The sequence below is a fragment of the Hippoglossus hippoglossus genome, chromosome 3 (assembly GCF_009819705.1).
Source record: "Hippoglossus hippoglossus isolate fHipHip1 chromosome 3, fHipHip1.pri, whole genome shotgun sequence".
NCBI lineage: Eukaryota > Metazoa > Chordata > Actinopteri > Pleuronectiformes > Pleuronectidae > Hippoglossus > Hippoglossus hippoglossus.
This window is the reverse complement of record NC_047153.1, coordinates 29,501,005-29,524,427: the sequence shown is the minus strand read 5'-3', so window position 1 is coordinate 29,524,427 and position 23,423 is coordinate 29,501,005. Positions and strand designations below refer to the sequence as shown.

General features: G+C 39.9%; 1 protein-coding gene across 1 annotated transcript in view; it reads left to right on the top strand.

Annotated features, from left to right (window-relative positions):
• lrrk1 (leucine-rich repeat kinase 1) overlaps nucleotides 1-23,423 on the top strand; it is a 59,595-nt gene that overhangs the window by 22,351 nt on the left and 13,821 nt on the right. The window contains 19 exon segments of the mRNA XM_034581713.1: nucleotides 474-586; nucleotides 1,641-1,855; nucleotides 2,511-2,675; nucleotides 3,862-4,034; nucleotides 4,143-4,263; nucleotides 4,461-4,620; nucleotides 5,898-6,076; nucleotides 6,211-6,308; nucleotides 6,588-6,759; nucleotides 6,847-7,016; nucleotides 7,523-7,662; nucleotides 9,461-9,530; nucleotides 9,532-9,569; nucleotides 9,656-9,794; nucleotides 13,009-13,178; nucleotides 15,952-16,155; nucleotides 16,243-16,382; nucleotides 16,675-16,812; nucleotides 22,795-22,989. Of these exon segments, the coding sequence (XP_034437604.1) occupies nucleotides 474-586; nucleotides 1,641-1,855; nucleotides 2,511-2,675; nucleotides 3,862-4,034; nucleotides 4,143-4,263; nucleotides 4,461-4,620; nucleotides 5,898-6,076; nucleotides 6,211-6,308; nucleotides 6,588-6,759; nucleotides 6,847-7,016; nucleotides 7,523-7,662; nucleotides 9,461-9,530; nucleotides 9,532-9,569; nucleotides 9,656-9,794; nucleotides 13,009-13,178; nucleotides 15,952-16,155; nucleotides 16,243-16,382; nucleotides 16,675-16,812; nucleotides 22,795-22,989 (2,800 nt within the window).

Sequence of the window (23,423 nt, the reverse complement as noted above, 5' to 3'; positions counted from 1 at the left end):
GTCTATTAAACATTTTAAAAGATCAGTAAGAAACAAATTACACATCTGCTTGGGTTCCCCACTGATATCGGTTTAGTCACTGGGAACTGCTGTTTGGTATGAAGTCAGTATGAGTCAGGTCCTACCACAGCTGTCTGCAGCTGTTTTATACAAACATCACATTGCTCTGCGCTACACTCCCCCCAGAATGATTGAATTGTTTGGGAAGTCATGGATCTACATTTCCTGTTACTGCCAGAAAACGACTTTGGCAGCCAATCCATCTTCGACTGTTTCTTAGAATGAGGCTTTGGGACCCTGTTTGACTCTGTCAGTAAAGGTCCATGGGATCCATGAAACTAATGATGATTAAAGTAATTGATTAAAGGAAATAATTCAAAACTGACACTTGCACTTGGAGGGTAGGAAGCTTTGAAAGAACCTCCCTTAATGTGAATCTTTGTCCCTAATTATTTCACCTGCTCTGGGAACAGTAATCCTGGAATCCGGGAGCTTCCAGTGGAGCTTGGTCGGCTCTCCAACCTGTGGCAGCTGGACACAGAAGACCTCAATATCACTAATGTTTCCCAGGAAGTGAGAAAAGAAGGTACTTTCTAACACAGGACTTTTCGAAAGGAGTCTTGGCTGGAAAGAAATGTTTTGATTAAAATTATAACCCTTAAGAAATAAGTTCCCAATATTTAAAGTATCTCTTAAAAGATCGAGTTTGCATTGAAACTGTTTCTGCTGGCTGTAATCATTCGTCCTATTCATACAGGCTGTTAAGTGATCCCTTCCCAATGGGCATCCAGTGTAAGTGATGGGTCTTTGATCTGTGCAGAAATACATTGAGTTGGATAGTGTTTCCATGATGAGCTAAGTTGAAGGATCCGTAACACAAAGAGGGAAATCTCTGACCTTAACTGAGAGATGAAACCAATTGTGCAACTCAGACTGCTGGACCCTCAGATGAACTTACATTGGAAGCCTGTTATCAGAGGGAATGTTTACAGCAAAAACCACTGCTCAGTGTTAACATGGAGCCCTGGTGACTGTAAAGCAGTCTACAACATGGATTTATTTTTGTAGCTCAATTAAATTTGTATCAGTAATGATAGAACTGTTCTGAGGCCTCGGAGCATGGCGACAACCCTAAAAAGCTACAGTTGGTCAGATTTGAATTAGGAAGTTGCTCTGCAAAATGTAATGGACATTTTACAATGTACAGTCTGCGCAATAATTTTATTGTTCATCTTCATATCTTTCTTCCAAATCCGTGTGTGTGTGTCCAACCAGGAGTACTGGCTCTAGCCTGCCTGATATTCTGACTGGTCGCATTTCTTGAGCTGTTTCTGTAACATGCATAATATATTACATTTAGGTATAAGATATTAAAAAACATACACGTATACATTATGAAATCTCAAAGTATTGAGTAATTGCAGCAGTCATATAGATACATACATAATTTGGAATTGCGTGTTATTTAGAGAATAGAAATATAAAGCAAGTACAAAATGCAAATGTATCTAAAACTTGATCCTTGAGGAAAGGTGACCATGTATTTGGTCTGTGTCAGTGGTGTCTTTAGTTTCCTGGTAATTGTTAATGTAACTCCCAACACTCTGAAAACAACATCTTGATCTCTCTGGTTTTGTCAGGTCCTGCGTCTGTTCTGGCTTTCCTCCGTGCGCACCTTCGAAAGGCAGAGCCTTGTAGACTGCTGAAGATGCTCCTGATTGGCCCTCCGAGGCAGGGCAAAACGACCCTTCTTGAGGCTCTACAGTCCGGCAGGGCGTCTACCTTCACCCCCAACGAATGCAGCATCTCCACCTCCATGTTGGAGCTGGAAAAACCACACGGTGGCAAAAACAACGTGAGAAAAACAGCTCCGGTACATGTGCATACGCAGGGGTTAAAAGGGTCTTTCTTATCTCTCTAAACTGTCTCTATCAATATGAAATTACGAAAATAAAATATACCGTCAGATGAACCTGAAAATACAAAAAAAACAAAACAGCAGAAAACAGTCCTTCTCCTTAAAGCCTACACACAAACTTTAATGGTATCTCATATAGTTTGGTTTTATTTATCCAGGTTTGGGCATCTCGCCCAATGTCAGCTGTGATTGGCTCCAGCCCCAATGCGAGGATAAGCTGTATAGATAATGGATGGATGAATATCCAGGTTTCAGATATGAGACACAGTCGAGTTGAAAGGAGTTTCATTTTCGGTGCTCAAAGTGTGTTTTTAGTAATGTCGTCCTTCCAGAAACCGTGTTTCTGTTTCTCTGAATAATCAAGGAAACAGTTTGATAGGGATTTCTCATAAAGTCGCTTCAATAAAGCTATTATACGGAGTCTGTGGGTTTGTCTTTTGGAAACTACAACAGAAACAGGGAGTGGGTTTTCAATAATAACTTAATGATCTTTTCAAAAGACTGAGTCACCTCAGGCTGACTTTTTTTCCCTTTTTCCCCTTTTTTTTTGCCGACTCATCACATATTCACACTGTCATCTTGTTACACACAGAAAGACTGGGTGGTGTTCAACGTGTGGGACATTGGTGGTCAGGCCAACATGTCCACTGTGAACCAGTGTTTCTTCACTGATAAGGCCCTGTATGTGGTGATCTGGAACCTGGCTCTAGGAGAGGAGGCTGTGGCCAGCCTGCAGACATGGCTGCTCAACATTGAGGTGAAATACACCCCACCCCACCTCACACACACACACACACACACACACACACACACACACACACACACACACACACACACACACACACACACACACACACACACACACACACACACACACACAGCTGCTCTTCAGTGTGAGTGGGTCAGAGGATGAAGGGTGTGTCTGTGTAAATCGGACAGACGTCAGTGCTGAACAATGACATGGTTTCTGTGTGTTTCCAGTAAGAGTGAGGAGGGACCTGATTTATAGGAGAATGATTTGTTTGTCTGACCACATCCACATCAAACTGTTGTAATTTAATGGAAGTATAAAAAACGTGGATGACGTTGAAACTGCTTGCATCATTTCACCGAATCATAGAATCAGAATTACTAACTGATATTTAGTAATGCCTTCACTTTGCCTCCTTCTGATTAGTGTGGTTACTTTACTGTATTATTTTGCCTGGATCTGTTTCAGACGGAACTTCGCCCTTAGAGTTGCGTCACTTCCCGTTTGACATGATCCAGTCAGATTTTTATCTTGACTTTCTACTTTGGACCCTCATCACCTGCAGAGGGCTGATCAGTGCCTGGGTCCTGAGAAATTACACTCAAAAATGTTGCAAATAAGAAAACTTCACTACATGTAAAAAGCCATTTCACTGAAAGTGAAGTGAAGGAGTAACACAACACAGCACATGTGTGCTTATACACATGTGCTCGGAGAGGAATAGCAAGTCAGATGCAGGGATTTACTCCAAATCTTATTGATGTTATTCTTCATCTTTCTTTTTTTTTCAAATATTTGCATAAATGGAGAATAACATGGTGTCATTTTACTAGATGAGCAATGTCCCTTCTGTTATTGGTGGTATGTCTCTTTCTCTCCCAACCACTGCTGCTACTGTTTTAAAGTGTGTAGTCAGTAGCCTATTGATGCCCTTGTATCCACTCCATCTATATGAAGTCTTATGAAGTAAGTTCCTTACCCTGAGGAGCCATTTTGCATTAGACACAAACCACAAACACTGTTGTTGCTGTGACCAGGGTTAAGTTGATTTAGTTTTTTCGATTATACATAAGATCAAATACATTGTACTGTGACTTAAAGAATAGGTATTTATTTTAACCTATTTTTCAAATTGTATGTATTTTTTTTCTTTAATACACACAAAGTAATGGTTAGTTACGCTGCTCTACAGGCTCGAGCACCCAGCTCTGCCGTGGTGGTGGTGGGAACACATTTAGATCTCATCGACACCAAGTTTCGCACTGAGAGACTGGCCACGCTGAGAGCTTACATTCTTGCTCTGTGCCGATCACCTTCAGGGGCTCGAGCCCCCGGCTACCCTGACATCACCTGGAAGCACCTGCAGTAAGCACACTTGTTTGTACTTATTAAAAAGCAGCAGCTCTGTTTGCATATTCTTCATTTGAGTCTGGCAGTGTCTTCAAATGTGTGTCTGTGTGTCTTTGTACTCAGTGAAGTGTCCTGTAAGACACTGGAGGGTCTGGAGGAGCTGAAGAAGCTGATCTACCAGGTGGCTCTCACCATGAAAGACAACAGCAGTTCAGCCTGTGGCAGTAAACTGCTCGGCAGGCTGGTGAGTGAGAAAACTTTGACAGCTTCAACACTGCACTGTTGGAATTTTTTTATCTCCAGTGGCTTACTGATGCAGCTGTGTGATGTGGATTAGGTTTACACAAATGTACCGAAGAGACTTTTGCAGTATTTCTCTAGGTCAGTTCCTGTAACAACGTCATCAGCAGCTGATGTTTATCATTGTCTATTCTCCTGTAGATCCCCAGGAGTTACCTGACACTTCAGGAAACCGTGATGGCGGAGAAGCAGAGGCGAGATGCTGAGGGAGATGTCCAGTATCTAACTGATGCCCAGCTGGACCGCATCATCGAACAGAACCCAGGAAGTGACATCAGAGACTATGAGGACCTACAGACTGGTAATGTTACTTGTTCAGCTAATCATTTGTTTGACTTGTTAAACAACTGAAAGTACTGAGAACCATCTCCTTTGGTTTGACATCCTAATCTGTGGCACAAATTAAGCAAATTTAGAAAAATAATTCTCCCTACATATTTAAAAATATTTTTTATCCCGGACTCCCTCCAACCCAATTCTCTATGAATATGCAAATTGCGAGATAAGTACAAAATAATATTCTTAATGATAATTAAATTAATTTGAAATTAACTACAAAAGTAATGCATTACGTTACTAAGGACTTTCAACAATCAGTTGCCAGTTCCATCAAATATGCCTTTAAACAAATGTTTAAATCATTACAAAATCAAACAAATCATTAGTGACAAACATTAGCAAGTGAGACAACAGCACAAAACATCTAAATAAGTAAACTTGGAATTGTATTTCTCTTCTTTTGGTAGATGGTACCTGCCTCCCCCACCTCAAACTAATGCACAAACCACCTGACCAGTCTGTTCATTGAACACAGAGAACAAACTGATATATTTATCTAATTTCTAGTGAGACAAAAAATTACTGCCAAATATCAAAGTAACATAGTGATACTCTTCAACTTCAACATCATCAGAAAGCACCATGTACACTTCCATTGTTACGCAGATGACACCCAGCTGTACATATCTATGAAGCCTGATGAATCTAATCACTTAGTTCAACTTTAGGAATGTCTCAAGAACATCAAGGCCAAAACTTCTTACTTCTAAATTCAGACAAAACTGAGGTCGTTGTAATTGTCCCTAAACATCTCAGAGAAACACTGTCTGGCCAGATAGTCTCCTTGGATGGTATTAGTTTGGCCCCAGCTCCACTGTGAGGAACCTTGGAGTTATGTCTGGCAAGGACACATCATTTGACCCACATATAAAACTATCTCTAGGACAATGTCAAGTGCCTTGAGATAATGCATTTTATGATTTGGCGCTATACAAATTGAATTGAATTGTTACTGACATACTGTAATGTTTAATAATGCATTTCTAATTGTTATCCCTTACAATACCTATTACTAAAAAAGTAATGGCATCACTTTCATATATTACAAGGTAATGGATTACTGTTAACACTGTTGACTACTCACATCATCAGATTTGTCTCAAAACTGACAGAAGATATATTATTTGTTCTACAAACCGACCTGATGCTGCGTCTGAATATTTCCCAGCTCAGCAACACTGACCATCATTAAGGAACATTATGTGCATGACCCTTCTCTTTTTGCTTGTTCACATACAGCCATTAGCTTCTTGATAGAGACGGGGACCCTGCTCCACTTCCCCGACACCAGCCACGGCCTGTGCACTCTCTATTTCCTGTGTCCAGTGTGGCTGTCTGAGTGCCTGGAGAGGATTGTACACCTCAAGTCCTCTCGCTCTGTAGCCAGGAATGGAGTGATCCAAGCTGAACACCTGAGGGTGAGACTCAAAGAAACTTAAAAATAGAAAACTTTTATAAATGCAACAAAAATATCATGAGGTAAGTTCTGTCAGTTGTTATTGTGTTAACGATTCCTTTCTTCCTCTTCTACTATAATAAATCTGTTGTGCAGATGCTGATGGTAGGAACCGGCTTCACCCAGCAGACAGAGGAACAGTATTTCCAGTTTTTAGCCAAGTTTGAGATTGCTCTGCCTGTAGCCAACAACAGGTAGAATATTGTCCCCTAACGAAATGATACCAAGTTTATACAAATGATGTATCATTTTGACCTTTTCTGCCTTTTCACACAATATAATGGAATATAGCCCAGGGACTACAAATGGAAATTAGCAAGCTAACATGTTTCTTAGTTTGAGATTAATGTATTATTCTATTTTCACCATTTCTAAATTACTTCAAGCATCTTGTTAAAAATCTGGCACTAGAATCAAGCAGAGAGCATACACAAGTTTCTGTAAATATGTATTTGTTTTCATTTTACTTGTAGCTATCTGCTGCCACACCTCCTTCCCCCCAAGCCAGGCATGGACATCCACGGGTTCCGCCAGCAGGTCAACAACACCCTACAACGCCTCTTCAAGATGAGCTTTGTTCCAGCAGGATTTTGGGAGCGCTTCATTGCCAGGATGCTCATCAGCCTCACAGAGCTGGACCTGCAGGTACTGAAACCAGCAGATTCTCATCATTCACCTGTTATACACTATCAGCTGTTTTCATTCATGGCCTGAAATGTTTTGTCTGCACAGTCGTTTGAGCCTAAAAGAAACACCAGGGCCCAGCGCAGTAGGAATTCTGTGATCTACAGCTTTGCTGGAACCCAGCAAAGGAGCCGCTGCAGCACATTCAGAGTGCGGCGCAGCCAGACCATCTACTGGAAGGAGGGGCTGCTGGTCACTTTCGACGGAGGATATCTCAGGTCAGGAAAAAGCTTGGGCTACAAGGATGTGTGTGGTAATTAAAGGAGCCAGCTCTTGGTCGGGATAAGTAAAGTTAAGTCAAAGTAATCTTTGCACCGAACATCATAGTATGTGTTTTAATAGTTTAAGAAGGCCAATCCCTCATTTGAAGCTACAGTATTTTTATTTGATGACAAAGGTTTCACTTATTCAGCGTTTGCCTCACAGAAAGTTGAAATACCTTTATTGCAAAGAGAGGAGATTATTATCCTGTAATGCCCATCTCCTACATCTGTTACAATCTTAGCAAGTTCAATTATTGTAAACACTGATGGGGAGATACATCTAGTGTTAAGAAAATGAAAAGCAAATTTAACTGCTAAGAGAAAAGAGAACATTAATGTTGAGCTGCCTCAGCCAGTGTAAAGAGTTTTCTGCTGCTGTGAACAGGCTGAACTGAGACATGGTCAAAGCAGATTAAGCTTCCAGGGAATTGAGGTGGTGACGTGTGTTTGTGTCTCTGCAGTGTGGAGTCTTCAAACGTCAACTGGAAGAGGAAGAAGAGTGGGGGCATAAAGATCATCTGCCAGTCAGAGATGAGGGATTTCTCTGCCATGGCCTTCATCACAGACCACGTCAACTCTCTGATCGAGCAGTGGTTCCCGGGTCAGTGCACTGATCTCTGTTTATGTGGACATAGTAACCCAGCTGCTGGCAGCTCAAGATCCACCCTCAGTATTGTCTTGTTAGTACAACGACGTGTTAGAGCTATTTTAGGTTTAAAAAAGAATAAATAGAAAACAGTGAGTAAAATTGCAAGAAAATCTCTAAAATTCTGAGATTTAAGTTGCACTGGTGATTCATGTTTTACTTGGATAAAATATGTGTCTTTTAACTTGTCTGGTTGCACATTTATGACTATGAATTCAGAGTATGAGCCTTTTTTTTCACAATATTAATAATACCTGTTTCTATCTATATACATTTTCACTCAGGGCCAGGTAGACAAGTAGACAGTTGAGATGTCCAGCTGACACAGAGCAACATTAGCATTCATATAAAACCTTGGCTCTGTCAATTATGAGGTGAAGGGCAATATTTACTCCTTGGTTTGTCCCAGTAAAGATGTGTGATGAAGATTCTCTGAGCTCTGAGTCGTTCGTGTAATCAGCACGAACCTTGAAGTTAAATGTGAATCCATCGTAACAAGATCTTAATTGACTTGATCTCTGAGCAGTCAATGTGAGTTGTTGCGCTATTTGATCAGCAGCACTGGTTTCCTTCCTTGACGACCATTAGAATCCATTTCCTTACACATCCCGACCTTATTGTGATTGACTTCCATCATTTTTCCCACCCTCCCCCCATTCTCAGAGAGTTTTTTTTATCCTGATATTGTGACATAGTTCACTAATCAACTACAACACACATTTTATATGTGATATAACCTGATCTACCCCAAAAAGAGTACTGGCCTCGACCTGGTCAACCCTTTGAAAATTGTCTGGCTCCAATACTGATGTACAATATAGCTACATAGAAAATATCCCTTCATCAGGCTCCACTGAGCAAAATGTCTTAATCTCTAATCAGTCAATAAAACTGTACTGACTCGCAGTGAGCTGCAGTCAACATCAAATACATATTTTTATGTCAGTTTAAACACCATGATGATCTTTTTAAAAATTACTATAATAGCTTTTGATATTTCTCTGTCATCATATTTATATTATTCCTCTTGTGCTAGCTTTAAATTGTATAATCTGTTGCAGCCACTCAGCAGTGAGATGATATTTTTCTCACAGGGTTTTAGAGTAATATTGTGGGAATTGTCAGCCTGTGTATCCTGTCCAGAGCCTCTGCAAATTAAGGGGAAGAGAACTAGGGATATTTTTAACACGGCCCATATCAGCATCACCACATCCAGCTCTGTGGTGGAGCATCAAGCACAAAGGAAACTCATGAAGAATGTCACCGCTTTTAAAGGCCTCTGGGGAGAAATGTCTGTGTTTGTATAATCTGGAAAAATACAGTTTCAAATACCAGCCTGTGGTTTTGTGACAAAATTTATTCTCTGCAACCCCCATTTCAATATTTGTTTCAAGCATTATTTTTTTCACTGTTTTTCTCTTTTGATAGGATCCATTTATTTCTACCTTCGTCTTAAGAATGACTCTGTGTCTCACAGATAGCTCCATATTGCATAAGATTTATTCTGTAATTATATTTGGATATCTGCTGATCGCAACATTTGGTGCGAGTCCAAAGAGAGGAAGCACTGTAATATATTTTTTTTAATCAACGCATTATCAATATCTCAAGTTTCCCCATATTTACTCTGCAAAGATATTATGTGCTTCAGATTCAGAATCTCAAGTTTTATGTAAATCAGCAAAAAGGTTTATACAGTAATATGATCTTAAAGTGATTTGATCATGTGTCATGTCTTTGTTGTGACTTGTAGCTTTGACAGGCAGTGAGAGTGACGGGACCCTCCTCATAGAGCAGTACGCCCCCTGCCCTCTCTGTGCCTCACTGGGCCAACAGAAGCAGCCCAAGCTCCCGCCCGGCCGGCCCGGCAAAGCCAGAGAGAGACCAGATCGTGGAGGAGATGATGATGATGATGATGATGGAGGAGGAGGAGGAAGAAGCCAATCAGGGGTTAATTACTTCAACATGGAGGACTGTGTGCTGGCTGCAGTGGAGAAGGAGCACATCATCTGTCCTCAGCATCCTGATCAGCCAGTCCCGCTGCAGGAGCTGGTCCCAGAACTTTTCATGACCGACTTCCCTGCACGGTAACCTCTCAATCTTTAATGGACCCTTTTGTTTTTGTTTTCAGGGCTGCACACTCTGAAGATAATTGGGGTTCAGTATGACTTCATTCTCGTGGTTTTGACCATAATTCGGTTATGAAAACACTGTTGACCCTAAGATAACACCTGAAATCTGCTGGATCCACCCATCCAAAGATCTCTCTTTAAAAACTCACTGCAACAAAACTCAGTACACGCCTCATTAGTGAGATAACATTCTTCTTCTCATTTTGTATGTCTGCTTATTATTTTGGTAACAGATTTGATCCTTCAGGACACGATGATACCAGTCTTGCACAAATCTATGGAGAAATGTTCTGTCATTCTTCACAGATGATTCTTTTCTGCTGCTCTTTGCTGAGTCTTCGTTGCTCTACCTTCTACTTTCAAACACGCCAACGATTTTTTAGTGGATTCAAAAACAGAGGACACACTTCTCCAGGTCATAGTTTTGCTTTTTTCTTCTTTACATATTGTTGGGTGATTTCTTAAATTTGTATTCAGTATTTGGGTAAAAAAAACTTGCATTCATAGTACTATTTATATATGTCATCTCCGCTACACCTACATTTTCACCTTATGTTTCACAGTCTGCAAACATGCTGGATTCAATTTCATCCAAACAAATGTATTTTGGTTCCAACCAAAGAATGTGCTGCCAGAACTCATCAGGTTTTTTTTCTTGTTTATTTATTTGCTTCACACTTCAACATCCAATACACCCGACTTGAGCCAATTCAGAATTTATAACCCAACTGGTTTTCTATGCAAGTTTGCATATATAGTCTCTAAGATAATCTATGAGATCATGTTTATACACTCTCGTGGATGGGTCTGGCACCTCTTCCATTAAGACCATTTTCAGCCATCCTGAAACTGGTCGGGGCAATCACTACCGTTTAAAGTAGGGCAGGCTTAGTATGATGAGGAAGAGGAAGGCTACTGAAGCATTTTCCTGTGACAGATCTAGAATGTTATATCTTTTGTAAAAGAAGAACAAAAACTGCTGGGCACTGTAGTGTGTTTGCATTTTTCTGCCACTATGTGCTGCGTTGCACATTTAGTTGCTCTAATTGGCTGGTGGTCTGTTCAGCTACTGTTGACAACATCCCCTGGAAATCCAAAATTAACTGAGAGGATCCAGATGACATTGTGGTGTGGTAGGCTAATACTTTGGGCCCCTTATTTTCAGTGTAGTCTATCTAATTATACTGTACACAATGTCCTAGATGTACCATTCAGTTTAACACACATACTGTGGTGTGTACTTTAACTGTAACCCGCTTCAAGGCTCCAACTTATGGAAGGGAAATGCGTAGGCTTACCACCATGTCCATCTAGTCTAAATGGTGTTGTTAGATACACACACATATTTTTTGTATTATATATTGGTAAACTGTGTGTCTGTAAATGACATAAATCTTACATACAGTAACTGTTTAAGCCACTGGGGGTCCACATACTCTTGTGAAACGGTCCTTTATAATAGAAAGAGCCGGAGAGGCTTGCATACAGTTTATTATTTTCCTTTAATGGCAGATGTGACAGTCAGTGTGGGGAGGACTGTCTCACTGGATCTCAGAGCTTTGACAGACGTGTTGGTCCTTCCACCAGACACATTCCACAGGAGCTGGAGGATTCACACTGTATATAATACGTAACCACTCTTCAATATCTCTTTCTGTCTCACACATGCACTCACACACACCGACACGCACACACCAAATGTGACAGCCAGAAGCTCTCCAGGGCTTTGGCTGTATAATGAGTTTCGGCTGATTTGGTGCCAGTTACAGGATCTGTTGTTGTCAGGGCTCAAGGGTAACCAGCACTCCTTCAGCTATTGGAGTAAACATTGTATCTGCCTCTGTGTCCTACACACAAACACACCCACACACACATACACAATGCAGCACTCTGGAACACTGTATGTGGGGTTAGGGGTGGGGGTTGTTGGCTGGGCGGTCAGTTGCGCAAGCACATCTCTCTCTGTTGCAGCAAACATTTCCATGGGCCTGTGCTATTTTAGAGTTAAACAGCTCCTCCAAATATTTGCGTAAGTGCAATTGCAAATGTGTTGCACTTGAAACCGTCCTTAAGTGTTTTTCACTATCTTGTGCCGTATCAGTAATCTGCTCTGTCACAGTTCTTTGCCAGAAACTGACACTTTGGAACAATTTAACTTTTACTTGTTCCAGCAGCCCCACAGTGTAAACAGATTCTCTTAGTTTTCAACTTGTTAATTATATGCTCACTCAACTTACTGTTGTAACATTGTCTCTGTCAGATTTTGCTTGTGAAAGCTGCTGTGGCATTGAAGAGTGTTAACTTTGTCAGAGAGCATTTGTCCTTGTAACTCATCTAGTGTAGCTCCATGTTTCCAGCTGTGATGCACTGAGACTGTTCTTCTTCATCACTGTGAGCACGTCCTCACAAACTAGACACATTAACTTTAACTTCAACAAAAAAATGATTTGCTCATTTCTTTTGCAAAGCACAACATTCTGCATTGTTCTTCTCTTGGTAGTCACCATGATGTTTGTCAGCAATGGTGACTATGGTGAATTCACAGCTTTGTGGAATATCAAGGTGCACTGTCAAACTTTCGGTGCACATTGATAGTTTTAGGAGATCCGTGACTTCTGTTAAATAGGTCAAATAATTCCTTTAGGCCTTTTGCTGTTTTTACCTCACTAATCATCTTAGTTGGGCACTCACTTCTAGGTAGAGAATCATCTCCATTTATAGACTTTAAGTGTAACAGTGACAGATGAAAATCTGAACTGACTTTCTAATCCTTTCCAGCTTCATGTAAATCAACAATTATTGACTGTAAGTCTTCAGAGGTCTTGTGGTTCTTGTGTTTGTTCATAATTGTAACTTCATGTATATTTTAAGACAAGTCTAATTCCACTTTCTTTTTCTTGTTACCCCATCTCTGATATTTCCTCAACTGTGGGTGAGAGAGCAAACAAACAAGTGACCCAAAATGTCAGTACTCTCGGTGTGGGACTTTAGAAATGAAGAGTGTGTCTTTGTGTGTGTGTGTGTGTGTGTGTGTGTGTGTGTGTGTGTGTGTGTGTGTGTGTGTGTGTGTGTGTGTGTGTGTGTGTGTGTGTGTGTGTGTGTGTGTGTGTGTGTGTGTGTGTGTGTGTGTGTGTGTGTGTGTGTGTGTGTGTGTGTGTGTGTGTCTTAGGCTGTTTCTGGAGAAGGCCCAGCTGGAGTACTCTGAAGAGGAGAGCAACATCCTCGGCCAGGGTGGCAGTGGCACTATCATCTACCGAGCCCGATATTGCGACCAGCCAGTGGCCATCAAACGCTTCCACTTCAAGAAGTGTCGACAGCAGACCATCAGCAGCGACACAGGTACAAAGGCATGTTCTTCTATTCTAATATTTTAGAAGCTGCTGCTGGACAGTACATGCTGTCAATAGCTGATGCAAAGAAGAATTTGACTTGTAAAGAAGAAGAGGCTCCAGAAGAAAAGTCCATATTACACACCTCGTACTACTACCTGTAAGGATTTTATATACATGTTACTAAACTGTGTGTGAAGAGTTTCCCATAGGACACCAGACAAACAGTCAGAACCTGAATTGGGAGGGGTTGCTAAGTATTTTTGCATAGACTTTTATGTTCCCAAGATAATTCATATTTTGGACTTGATACTATAGATCCATGGTACAGAAATCATGTGTCCTGCTGTCTTTGCCTCAAGTGGATCATTTCCTCTGTTTCAGTAGTTTCTCAATTCCAGTTAGTCTTTCAGTCATTTTAATAATGTAAGTTTATAATCTAAATATTTGTGGACCAGGACCATTGACCTATTCAGATTAAAAATCTCATGAAACAAAGGTTTGTTGGATGGAGGTTGCAGCATTTTTTTCATTGTTTCATTAACATAATTGATCAACATTAAAAGGTGAGGTTGTTTAGTTGTTTCTGAAACACTTTTTACCTTATTTGTTAAAATACTCATCACGTCCTGATAGCCATCAATAAATAAGTTCGTCTGGAGAAAAAATAAATAAAACTGAATCTGTTGCCCTTGCAGGACTGTAGTTAATGTGACCAATTATTTCATGAACTGAATGAAATTATTATACATTTAAGTCTGGTCTTCTTTTGCTAGTTTTTCCAGGATTACCAACCCTAGCTTTTACTAAATGCAACAATAAACATTAGAATAATAAAATAAAATAATAATAATAAAAAATACTTGCAAAACTAATGATCCCATCAACCTCAACCGAACTTTCTTTTTAGTGCCAATTGGCATATTCTAGCATGTTAACACCACATTAACACGGTGAGCTTGGTAAACAAGTACAAGTACAACCTCACAGAGCAGGTAGGGTTAACTCTACCTTATGTCTGTACTCTACCTAGTTTTATATTAAAGTACAAACTGCAATCTGCAATAATATCTATATGGAAGCCCATTTCCGCCACTGTGATGAAGAAAATAAAAATCCTGTATCTCATAATTATGACTTAGTATCTCATTATTATGAGATAGTATCTCATTATTATGACTTAGTATCTCGTTATTATGACTTAGTATCTCGTTATTATGACTTAGTATCTCGTTATTATGACTTAGTATCTCATTATTATGACTTAGTATCTCATTACTATGACTTGGTATCTCATTATTAGGACTTAGTATCTCATTATTATGAGCTAGTATCTCATTATTATGAGATAGTATCTCATTATTATGACTTAGTATCTCATTATTATGACTTAGTATCTCGTTATTATGACTTAGTATCTCATTATTATGACTTAGTATCTCATTATTATGACTTAGTATCTCGTTATTATGACTTAGTATCTCGTTATTATGACTTAGTATCTCGTTATTATGACTTAGTATCTCATTATTATGACTTAGTATCTCATTATTATGACTTAGTATCTCATTACTATGACTTGGTATCTCATTATTAGGACTTAGTATCTCATTATTATGAGCTAGTATCTCATTATTATGAGATAGTATCTCATTATTATGACTTAGTATCTCATTATTATGACTTAGTATCTCATTATTATGAGCTAGTATCTCATTATTATGACTTAGTATCTCATTATTATGACTTAGTATCTCATTACTATGACTTAGTATCTCATTACTATGACTTAGTATCTCATTATTATGACTTAGTATCTCATTATTATGACTTAGTATCTCATTATTATGACTTAGTATCTCATTATTATGACTTAGTATCTCATTACTATGACTTAGTATCTCATTATTATGACTTAGTATCTCATTACTATGACTTAGTATCTCATTATTATGAGATAGTATCTCATTATTATGACTTACTATCTCATTACTATGACTTAGTATCTCATTATTATGAGATAGTATCTCATTATTATGACTTACTATCTCATTATTATGAGATACTGACTGTGGGCGGGGCACAACAGAGCACAGACAACTCTGATGTCCTCACTGTGCGCGTCACTTAACGTGTTGTGTGAAGCAGGGGAATGCGTGCACACGGTGTTTAAACATGTGCCTCATGAACTCAAACAAACACAAAGTAAACGTCAGTCCTGTACGTGTCCTAATAACTTGGGATCAGTGCTGGTGTTTATTGTTAAAGTGTAAAGTGAGCGCAGGTCAGAGGGGAAGTGAGGAGGAAGACTCCGACACATACAGGACGACCCGACCTTTAATGAGCGTCTGTTCTGATCCTGGAGCAGCGCTGGTTATAATTATGCAGCGGCAGCGCATCGCTAAGACAATGAACGTAGCAGAAAACATGAATCGATTGTTATGTCTCTGCCTCGATGCATAGTCGCCCACTTCCGCGAGACAGGCGGCTGTCCTGACCGCAGCCTCTCAACCACGGCTTCCCTGCTCTGTTGCGCCCCGCCCACAGTCAGTATCTCATAATTATGAGATACTAAGTCATAATAATGAGATACAGGATTTTTATTTTCTTCATCACAGTGGCTTCCATATATCCATGACATACTTGCAGAAATATGATAAAAATATCTTGCTGTTGGAATTTGCATGTGAGAGGTCCATCTGGCTTCAGAAGTATTCTGTGTCTATCTCTTCCAGTTGTTTGTATCCATTTTTATAACTGTTAAATCCTTTTCATTATGTTAGACACCATGGTGAAACACCTGCAGTCTGCAGATGTCTGCCGGAGCTTCTCTGAATTTCGTCAGGAGGCCAGTATGTTGCACTCTCTTCAGCATCCTTGCATCGTTTCCTTGGTGGGCATCAGCATCCATCCGCTCTGCTTTGCCCTGCAGTTAGCCCCTCTGGGCAGCCTCAACACTGTGCTGAAGGAGAAGCACAAAGGCAATGGTGCGTTCAGGGATATTCATCATGTGGTTTCCCTCTTGAAGTTTGCCTGTTTCTATGTCAGTGGAACATTTGTTTTTTTATTTGTAGGCTCCAAGTACATGCCCCTTGGTCACATGCTAACCTTCAGAGTGGCGTATCAGATTGCAGCAGGACTGGCGTACCTTCACAAGAAGAGCATCATCTTCTGTGACCTTAAATCTGACAACATCCTGGTGTGGTCGCTGCAGGTCTGTGTGTGAATTACTATAAGAAAAACATTTTTATTTTAGTTTATTAACAATGTTCAGATATACAGTATGCTATTTATCAAATAACATGTCAACATTTCAGACTTTGTCAGGAGTAGAACAGTAAAGTCCAGAACCTATTTGATTTGCTGCCCGAGTTTTTACATTATCGAGACAGAAACATTTGAAATGTGAAAGTGAATCCTATGAACAAAGAGGATTTATTTAAAGTCGCACATAGACTTTGTTTCTATCAATTTAGGTTTTAATTCATTCCTGTGTCCTCCTCCAGGTACAGGATCCTATCAACATTAAACTATCTGACTATGGTATTTCTCGACAATCCTTCCATGAGGGGGCTCTGGGCGTTGAGGGCACTCCAGGGTACCAGGCTCCTGAGATCCGACCAGGCATTGTGTATGACGAGAAGGTACTGACCCTAACTCATGTTATTTGACAGGTGCTACATTTTAATCAATGTTATGTCTTTGTGTAGCCTGTAAATCAATCAAGTTTCAACAAATGGCACACACTTATCGGCCCCCTAAATAAGCCTGAGTTTTTATGTCTCTGCGACGGCCATTGGCCGGAGGCATTACGTTTTCGGGTTGTCCGTCCGTCCATCCCATTCTCCTGAACGCGATATCTCATGAATGCCTTTAGGGAATGTCTTCAAATTTGATACAAATATTCACTTGACTCAAACATTAACTGTTTTTGGTGGTAAAGGTCACAGTGACCTCACAAAGCACATTTTTTGCCTTGTGAAGGTGATATCTCTGAAGCGTTTTGAGGGAATTCTCTCACATTTGGCACAAACATTCACTTCAATCAATCAATCAAATTTTATTTGTATAGCCCATATTCACAAATCACAATTTGTCTCATAGGGCTTTAACATGGTGTGACATCCTCTGTCCTTAAGGTTGGATTTCATTTTGGTTGCCAAAGGTCAAGGTCATGTATGTTTGTAAAAACAAAGTATGTTTGTTTTTCTTAAACTTGATATCTTAAGATCAGCTTGAGGGAATATGGTAAAATCATTCACGTGAACTCAAAGATAAAGTGATCACATTTCAGTGGTCAGAGGTCACAGTGACTTTATATGAATCTGGGAAAAAATATGTAGAAATAATTACACGAAAATTGCACTGGTTGGTTGAGGCATATAAACGCAGTCTGGTTATTCTAGTTTCACCAAAATCTAGGAATCATTTTTTGGGAAAACAATGAAAAAGGTGAAAAACGCTCTCTCACAGAGACTAAACACAAAAGAACTCTGGGACCTAATTGTAACTCTGATATCTATTGACTGTGCACTGTACAATTTAAATTGGCTGATAAACTGACATTCACTCTGAGTACTGCAGGTGTATACTGTAAAACGAGGACATGCTTAGATCAAGACATTTGGACAGTCACAGATTTTTGTTCTCCCTAGACTTTGAGCTTCAGCAAAATCAATGTGAAGTATAATAATGGATACAACATAAAACTATCGTCCTAAATTTTTATAAATTTACATCATTATTGGAAGAGCTGTGTGTGGACAGGTTAAACCCTTTAAAAACACTTTTTATCCTCCTTGGGGATTCTCTCCCAGAGTTTAACTGAAGCCTCCTTCCCCTCTGGTTTGGTCTGTTCTCCTGTAAGTGGGACGCAGGTAATTGACTCGTCCGAACCTCAGGGGACACAGTATTCACCGCCTCAGTTTTTGCAGCCCAGGTTTATTTTTTTTTTAGACATTGTCTAGCTAAACACGCTACGGAAAAGTGTGCCTTTTGTGGCTTCCACCTCTGACACAATTATTTCTTCTTAATTCTTCCGTTTTTTACCTTTTGGGGCCGTCTCTTATAACTTCAACTGTTCAGCTCACCGCTCTCTTCATGAGACACAAAACAGATGTCCTTATATGGAGAAATAGAGGCGTGACAGTATGCTAATTGCAGTGAGTGGACGCACACTTGTCAATTCACAAACATACACAAGGTGGTGAGAACAAAATTAGCTGGTGCGCTCGATTTTGCACTCGCACTTATTTTGTGCCTAAGAACATTTCTGCACACATGTTAGTCTGATGTTTTGATGCATTAAACTGAATCTGACAAGGAATCAAGGAAAGTTGGCTTGGCAACATGTCTACATACGTCCATTGTTGAGTTTTTCCTCTTCTTCTGCTATGCAAATTATTTTCTCATCATCCACAGAACTTTTGCTCCTGGACCAGCTTTGTTGTACATGTTGTACTTTTCCTATGCACACCTCCTTTTCAGAGTATGCCCAACTGTTGATTTTGTCAAATCGACCTTTGACATCTTTGGTTCATGTCTTATATCTTCACTTTGAAAAATGTTTTAAATTTAAAATCATAATTATCATCTTCACTTTCATGGCCACCTACTTACTCCTCATACTGAGAGAAGACGCCACCACAATCTAAATGTAAACTCTCAGTCAACCCTGAGTGAGCTCAGGGGCTGATGTTGAAACAACACAGAGCAACTTTTATCAGCCAAGTGTCCACTTACTTTTGAACCCATGGCACTTTGGCACTTTGCTAGTGACAGTGTTGATAATGTCCCCGTTCTCCATGGGACATTATATTTATATTATGTCCATGCCTCACATGGTCTGCATTCCAAACTGAAGACGGGAGGATTAACTCAAAATAAACTCGACTGGGGTTTATTCCAAAGGGGATCACTCGTCATGGCCGACACAGCCTCCATCCTGCCGCTTGCTCTGTGTGACTTTTTCTTTACCTCCGTCACATGTGAAAGTCTGTATAGAGACACTTGATTCTAGCATAGGGCACATGCAGAATTAATAATAGAGAGTGATCTTTGAAATGGTAAAATTAGTTTGACCCACTCACTGCAGTGTATGTACAGCATGTAGGAGTCTTACAGTGCAGCAGGAATCTCTCTGGACTGTGATCTGATGATGTGCAGTCTCATGTTTCTGCAGAAGGTGTTAGGATTGAAACAGCTTCAGTGTGTATGGTACTTTACAGCCAGAGGATTTACAGTTAGTGGGCTGATTGTTTTGACTGGCTGCTTCCTCTCTGCAGCATGTAGCCTTACTGTCTGATTAGTACCACATGTCTGCTTTAATGGCAAAGGAAGAAGAAAAACCATAGACCCATGCAGGTTTTATAATGGCTGCTGTACCTTTACAGTCTTATTATACTTAACCTTTTTTTCATATGACACAGCAACCAGAGCTCTCTGCTGCTAAAAGTTTCCCTCCAAAAATCTAACCGTTGATCTGGAACAGGAAATATCTAAGCAAAGAAAAAAATATATATATGATGCTAGCTTTCAGTTTTATTTTAAATGTTCTACGAACACATTCTAAAAACACATTGGTACTGTCATTCTGCCACACTGTGCTGAGGTTCAGTATTCAGTAATATTCGATAATCAGTCAGTCTATAAATAACTATGACAAGAGCCCCAAAAGTCTTCAAATGTCTAGTTTTGTCTGACCCAGATTTCAAAATGTAAAAATCGAAACGTATCTAGTTTGCAATGATTAAAAAGAAATTGCCACATTGGAGAAGAAGCAAAATAATATGATACATTATTAACGTTTTCTTAAATAACTTTAATAATGAATTAATAAAATTAACCAAATTGATTAGTACTTTTCTGTCATTTGACAAAGTCAATTTCTTTAACTGATCTTGGCAGAATTAAATGTAACAAACTCAGAGCATGGGTATTGTTGAGTATCTGTGTGACATGGCTGACCCTGACTGCCCTGAGCTTCTCCTCTCCCCAGGGTAGTTAGCTTTACTGGGGTTTACAGTTTCACTGCTGCCTGCCTCTGGAGAGGAAGCTTTCAAAGAGCAGACAAACCTACCCATAAGCCTCCTCCTCTATTCATCAGCCCCTCTCTCACTGAGTCGGCTGACCTCAGCCAGTCAAACACCTCTCTCCTCTCCTGAGCGTTAATTTCACTTTTTGATGAGGTTTGACTATTTTAATGAGATGCTGACCAGGCTGAAGAAAGAATAATGATGGAGCAAGCAGGAAAGAATTGAAGAGCATAAAAGGAAAGGAAATGACAAGCAGCTTTATGGCTGATAACTTGCCAACCAGCTGTGACTGCCAGGTGAAGAAATGAAAGTATTTGTACGTTGATCTTTATCTGGACAATGTACAGGTTAAAAATCCACAACATGAATTGTTTATCATAGTTAATGAGCCATTCGCAGTTTCACTGTACCGGCCGTGTGTACTTAGACTTGCATGGCTTAATCTTTGAGACAAGCATATGCTACTGGCAGGATCAACCAGGTAGCCCTCTCTGCGCTGAGACCACAGTGAACCCACTGTGATCGCGCTCTAGGGGTCTAGAAATAATTGAAAAGGATATTTAACAACATTTAACACCAATTTTGAGAACAAGGTGAAAACATTTACATGCACCCACGACTCCATTCATCAGACCTGGTTTAACAAATTAAGATTGACATGTGTCATCCAGTTTAAACAATCCTCATACTTATCATCCAGATACCCTGGGTCTTAAAATGCATCAGGGACTTTTAATGTTAATCGAAGTAATCTCAATATCTGAGCAATAGTTTTCTCTTATTGTTAAAAAAAAGCCACATGATAGTCAAAGAACCAGCACTTTTATGATTGGCCAACGTTTGGCCCTATGGCTAGGAGACATAACAGTGTTTCTGATCCAAGTTCATATTTATACCATCCTCACATGCAAGAACTCCTCATGTCTGTTCTGGCCATGAGTAGATGGCTCCATGGTGTAACAACACAAGGAAAAGGCATTGTGAAGCTGGTTTTAAGCCACAGCTGATTGAGTTCGACACAGACCAGAGGGAAACTCTTTACATCTTTCCAATGCATAAAATAATTTCACAAAAAGAGGCTCAATCTGAAAGAGACCCTTGAATAAGGGTTGACCTGGACTGTCCCTAGTTTAGTAGAAAGGTCCATTTACATTAATCAATACATTTTCCTTTTTGAATAAGGCAACCATTGTTGCCTTTTGACTATTGTGGTCTGTGAATGTTGTCATCAGTGAACTTTTTATAAATCGTGTGTGATGGCAATAAATAAAGAAATGACTGACTTCTGTTCCAGTGGCTCAGGCTTTAATAATGTTCAAGTAAATAGGAGAGTGGGGAAAGTATGTAGATGCCTTTTCAAATATGAATTATTTGTTAAGTTTGTTATTTGTACAGTTTGTTGGGTTAAGTGGTGCATCCATTTTATGGTCCCTATCTTTAGGCAGAACTGTGAAGGCCACGCTCATACTCAAGCTCTGCATTAGTGATGTTTATCTACTCCACTACTCGGCTTCTGTCTTCTGTATAATACAGTATGTTATCATGCCACATAGGTTAATAAGTCTAAATCTAAATCAAAGTCTGAAGAAAATATGCAGCTTATGTAGGACAGGAATTTCAGATATATTGTTCAAGGTCCCGTGTCTTCGCAGCAAGATTTCAAACTGTCTGCAAAATTAACAGTGAAAAGTTTCTAGACTAATCAAACTAAGGTTAGGAGAACGTCCTTTTATGACTATGTTATTGTTTTCATTAGCCCCTGTGATGCCATACCATACCACACCACAGACCTCAAGTGTATCTGGAGCCACGACCAAGTGATGTCACCTCAAAAGCAGCTATGTGTTTTTGGCATTGCACAACTGTTTACCTCGACAGTTATTCTATGAATTTCCAGAGAAGCTGACTCCCGCAGTCACTATCTGTGACCACTCAGAGCAGGAATCCACTGGGGTATTTCAGGCCTCAGATAATAGGTTCTAAGGATGAGATGAATGTGGAAAGTTAATCTTTGCTTTATAAACAAAATGTTTTTATTTGAGTCAAGGGCCATTTCAAACAATAGGAATTCAATCCTTGGTCCAAGGAAAAATCCAAATATTGAGTGGGATAAGACCAGAGAGAGTTGTGTTGCTGTTGGTTATTTGTCAATCAGTGTTTCCATTGTCATGTCTCCACTGCCATGTATTCAACTGCTGATTAGTGGAGGCTCAAAGTCGCCCAGTTTCCTGGTACAAGTACAGTATATTGTATTTTTACATCTGTTTCTGTTTCATCTTGGTTTGCTATGATTTGACTATGTAGTGTTGCCGTTTGTTTACAAACCCTCTTTTACTGTATCCCTCATATTCATGTTTACTTTTGCTTTGCTCCAATGCCCCCACATGGATTATATCAGTTTCACATCAACATTCCTGACATGTGTTACATAACCTACCCCAAGCCACACATTCATTTCAACCAAAGGCTGTGTTTCATGTGTGAAAACTTTGCATACATATCTGACTGGAGGTTTGAACGACCTCCTATGATGAACTTCTGTAACCAAACCTTGATATTCCTTTTTTTTTCTCTCATCATTGCTGTCTGAAGGTGGACATGTTCTCCTATGGCATGGTGCTGTATGAGCTGCTGTCAGGACGAAGGCCGGCATTGGGACAGCACCAGCTTCAGATAGCCAAGAAGCTCTCTAAAGGCATACGACCAGTGCTGGGCAGTCCAGAGGAGGTTCAGTTCCACTGCCTCCACAGCATGCTGATTGAATGCTGGGACACAAAGCCTGAGAAAGTGAGTGTCCCTGCCTTTTAAAAAAATTTTGTGGACACTAATCGATCAGACTTTGTGCGCTGTGTGGTTAGGATAGCGGTGAAGCCAGAAACCCATTAAAAAGCATAAACATACTAGAATAATTAACATTCACCAGCACATGGAAGCAGGGTCATCACCTACAGCTTGGTTGTATGTTGTTGTGAAAACAAAGGATTATGAGTCTTGTCATGCAAAGACATTGTGAAACTCCCAGCAGTAAATCCTCCCTATTCACTGGAAAAGTTGCTTCCAATACCAGAGGGAATAATTCTGTCTGCAGCCCCTCACAGGTCAACAGTAATACAATTGCTGCTTATCATTATGAAGTAAATGTTTGTTGCACAATGTAATTACTATAGAATAATAACACCACTGGCGTATATTAGTTCCCTGTAAGCTTTTCTGTTATTATG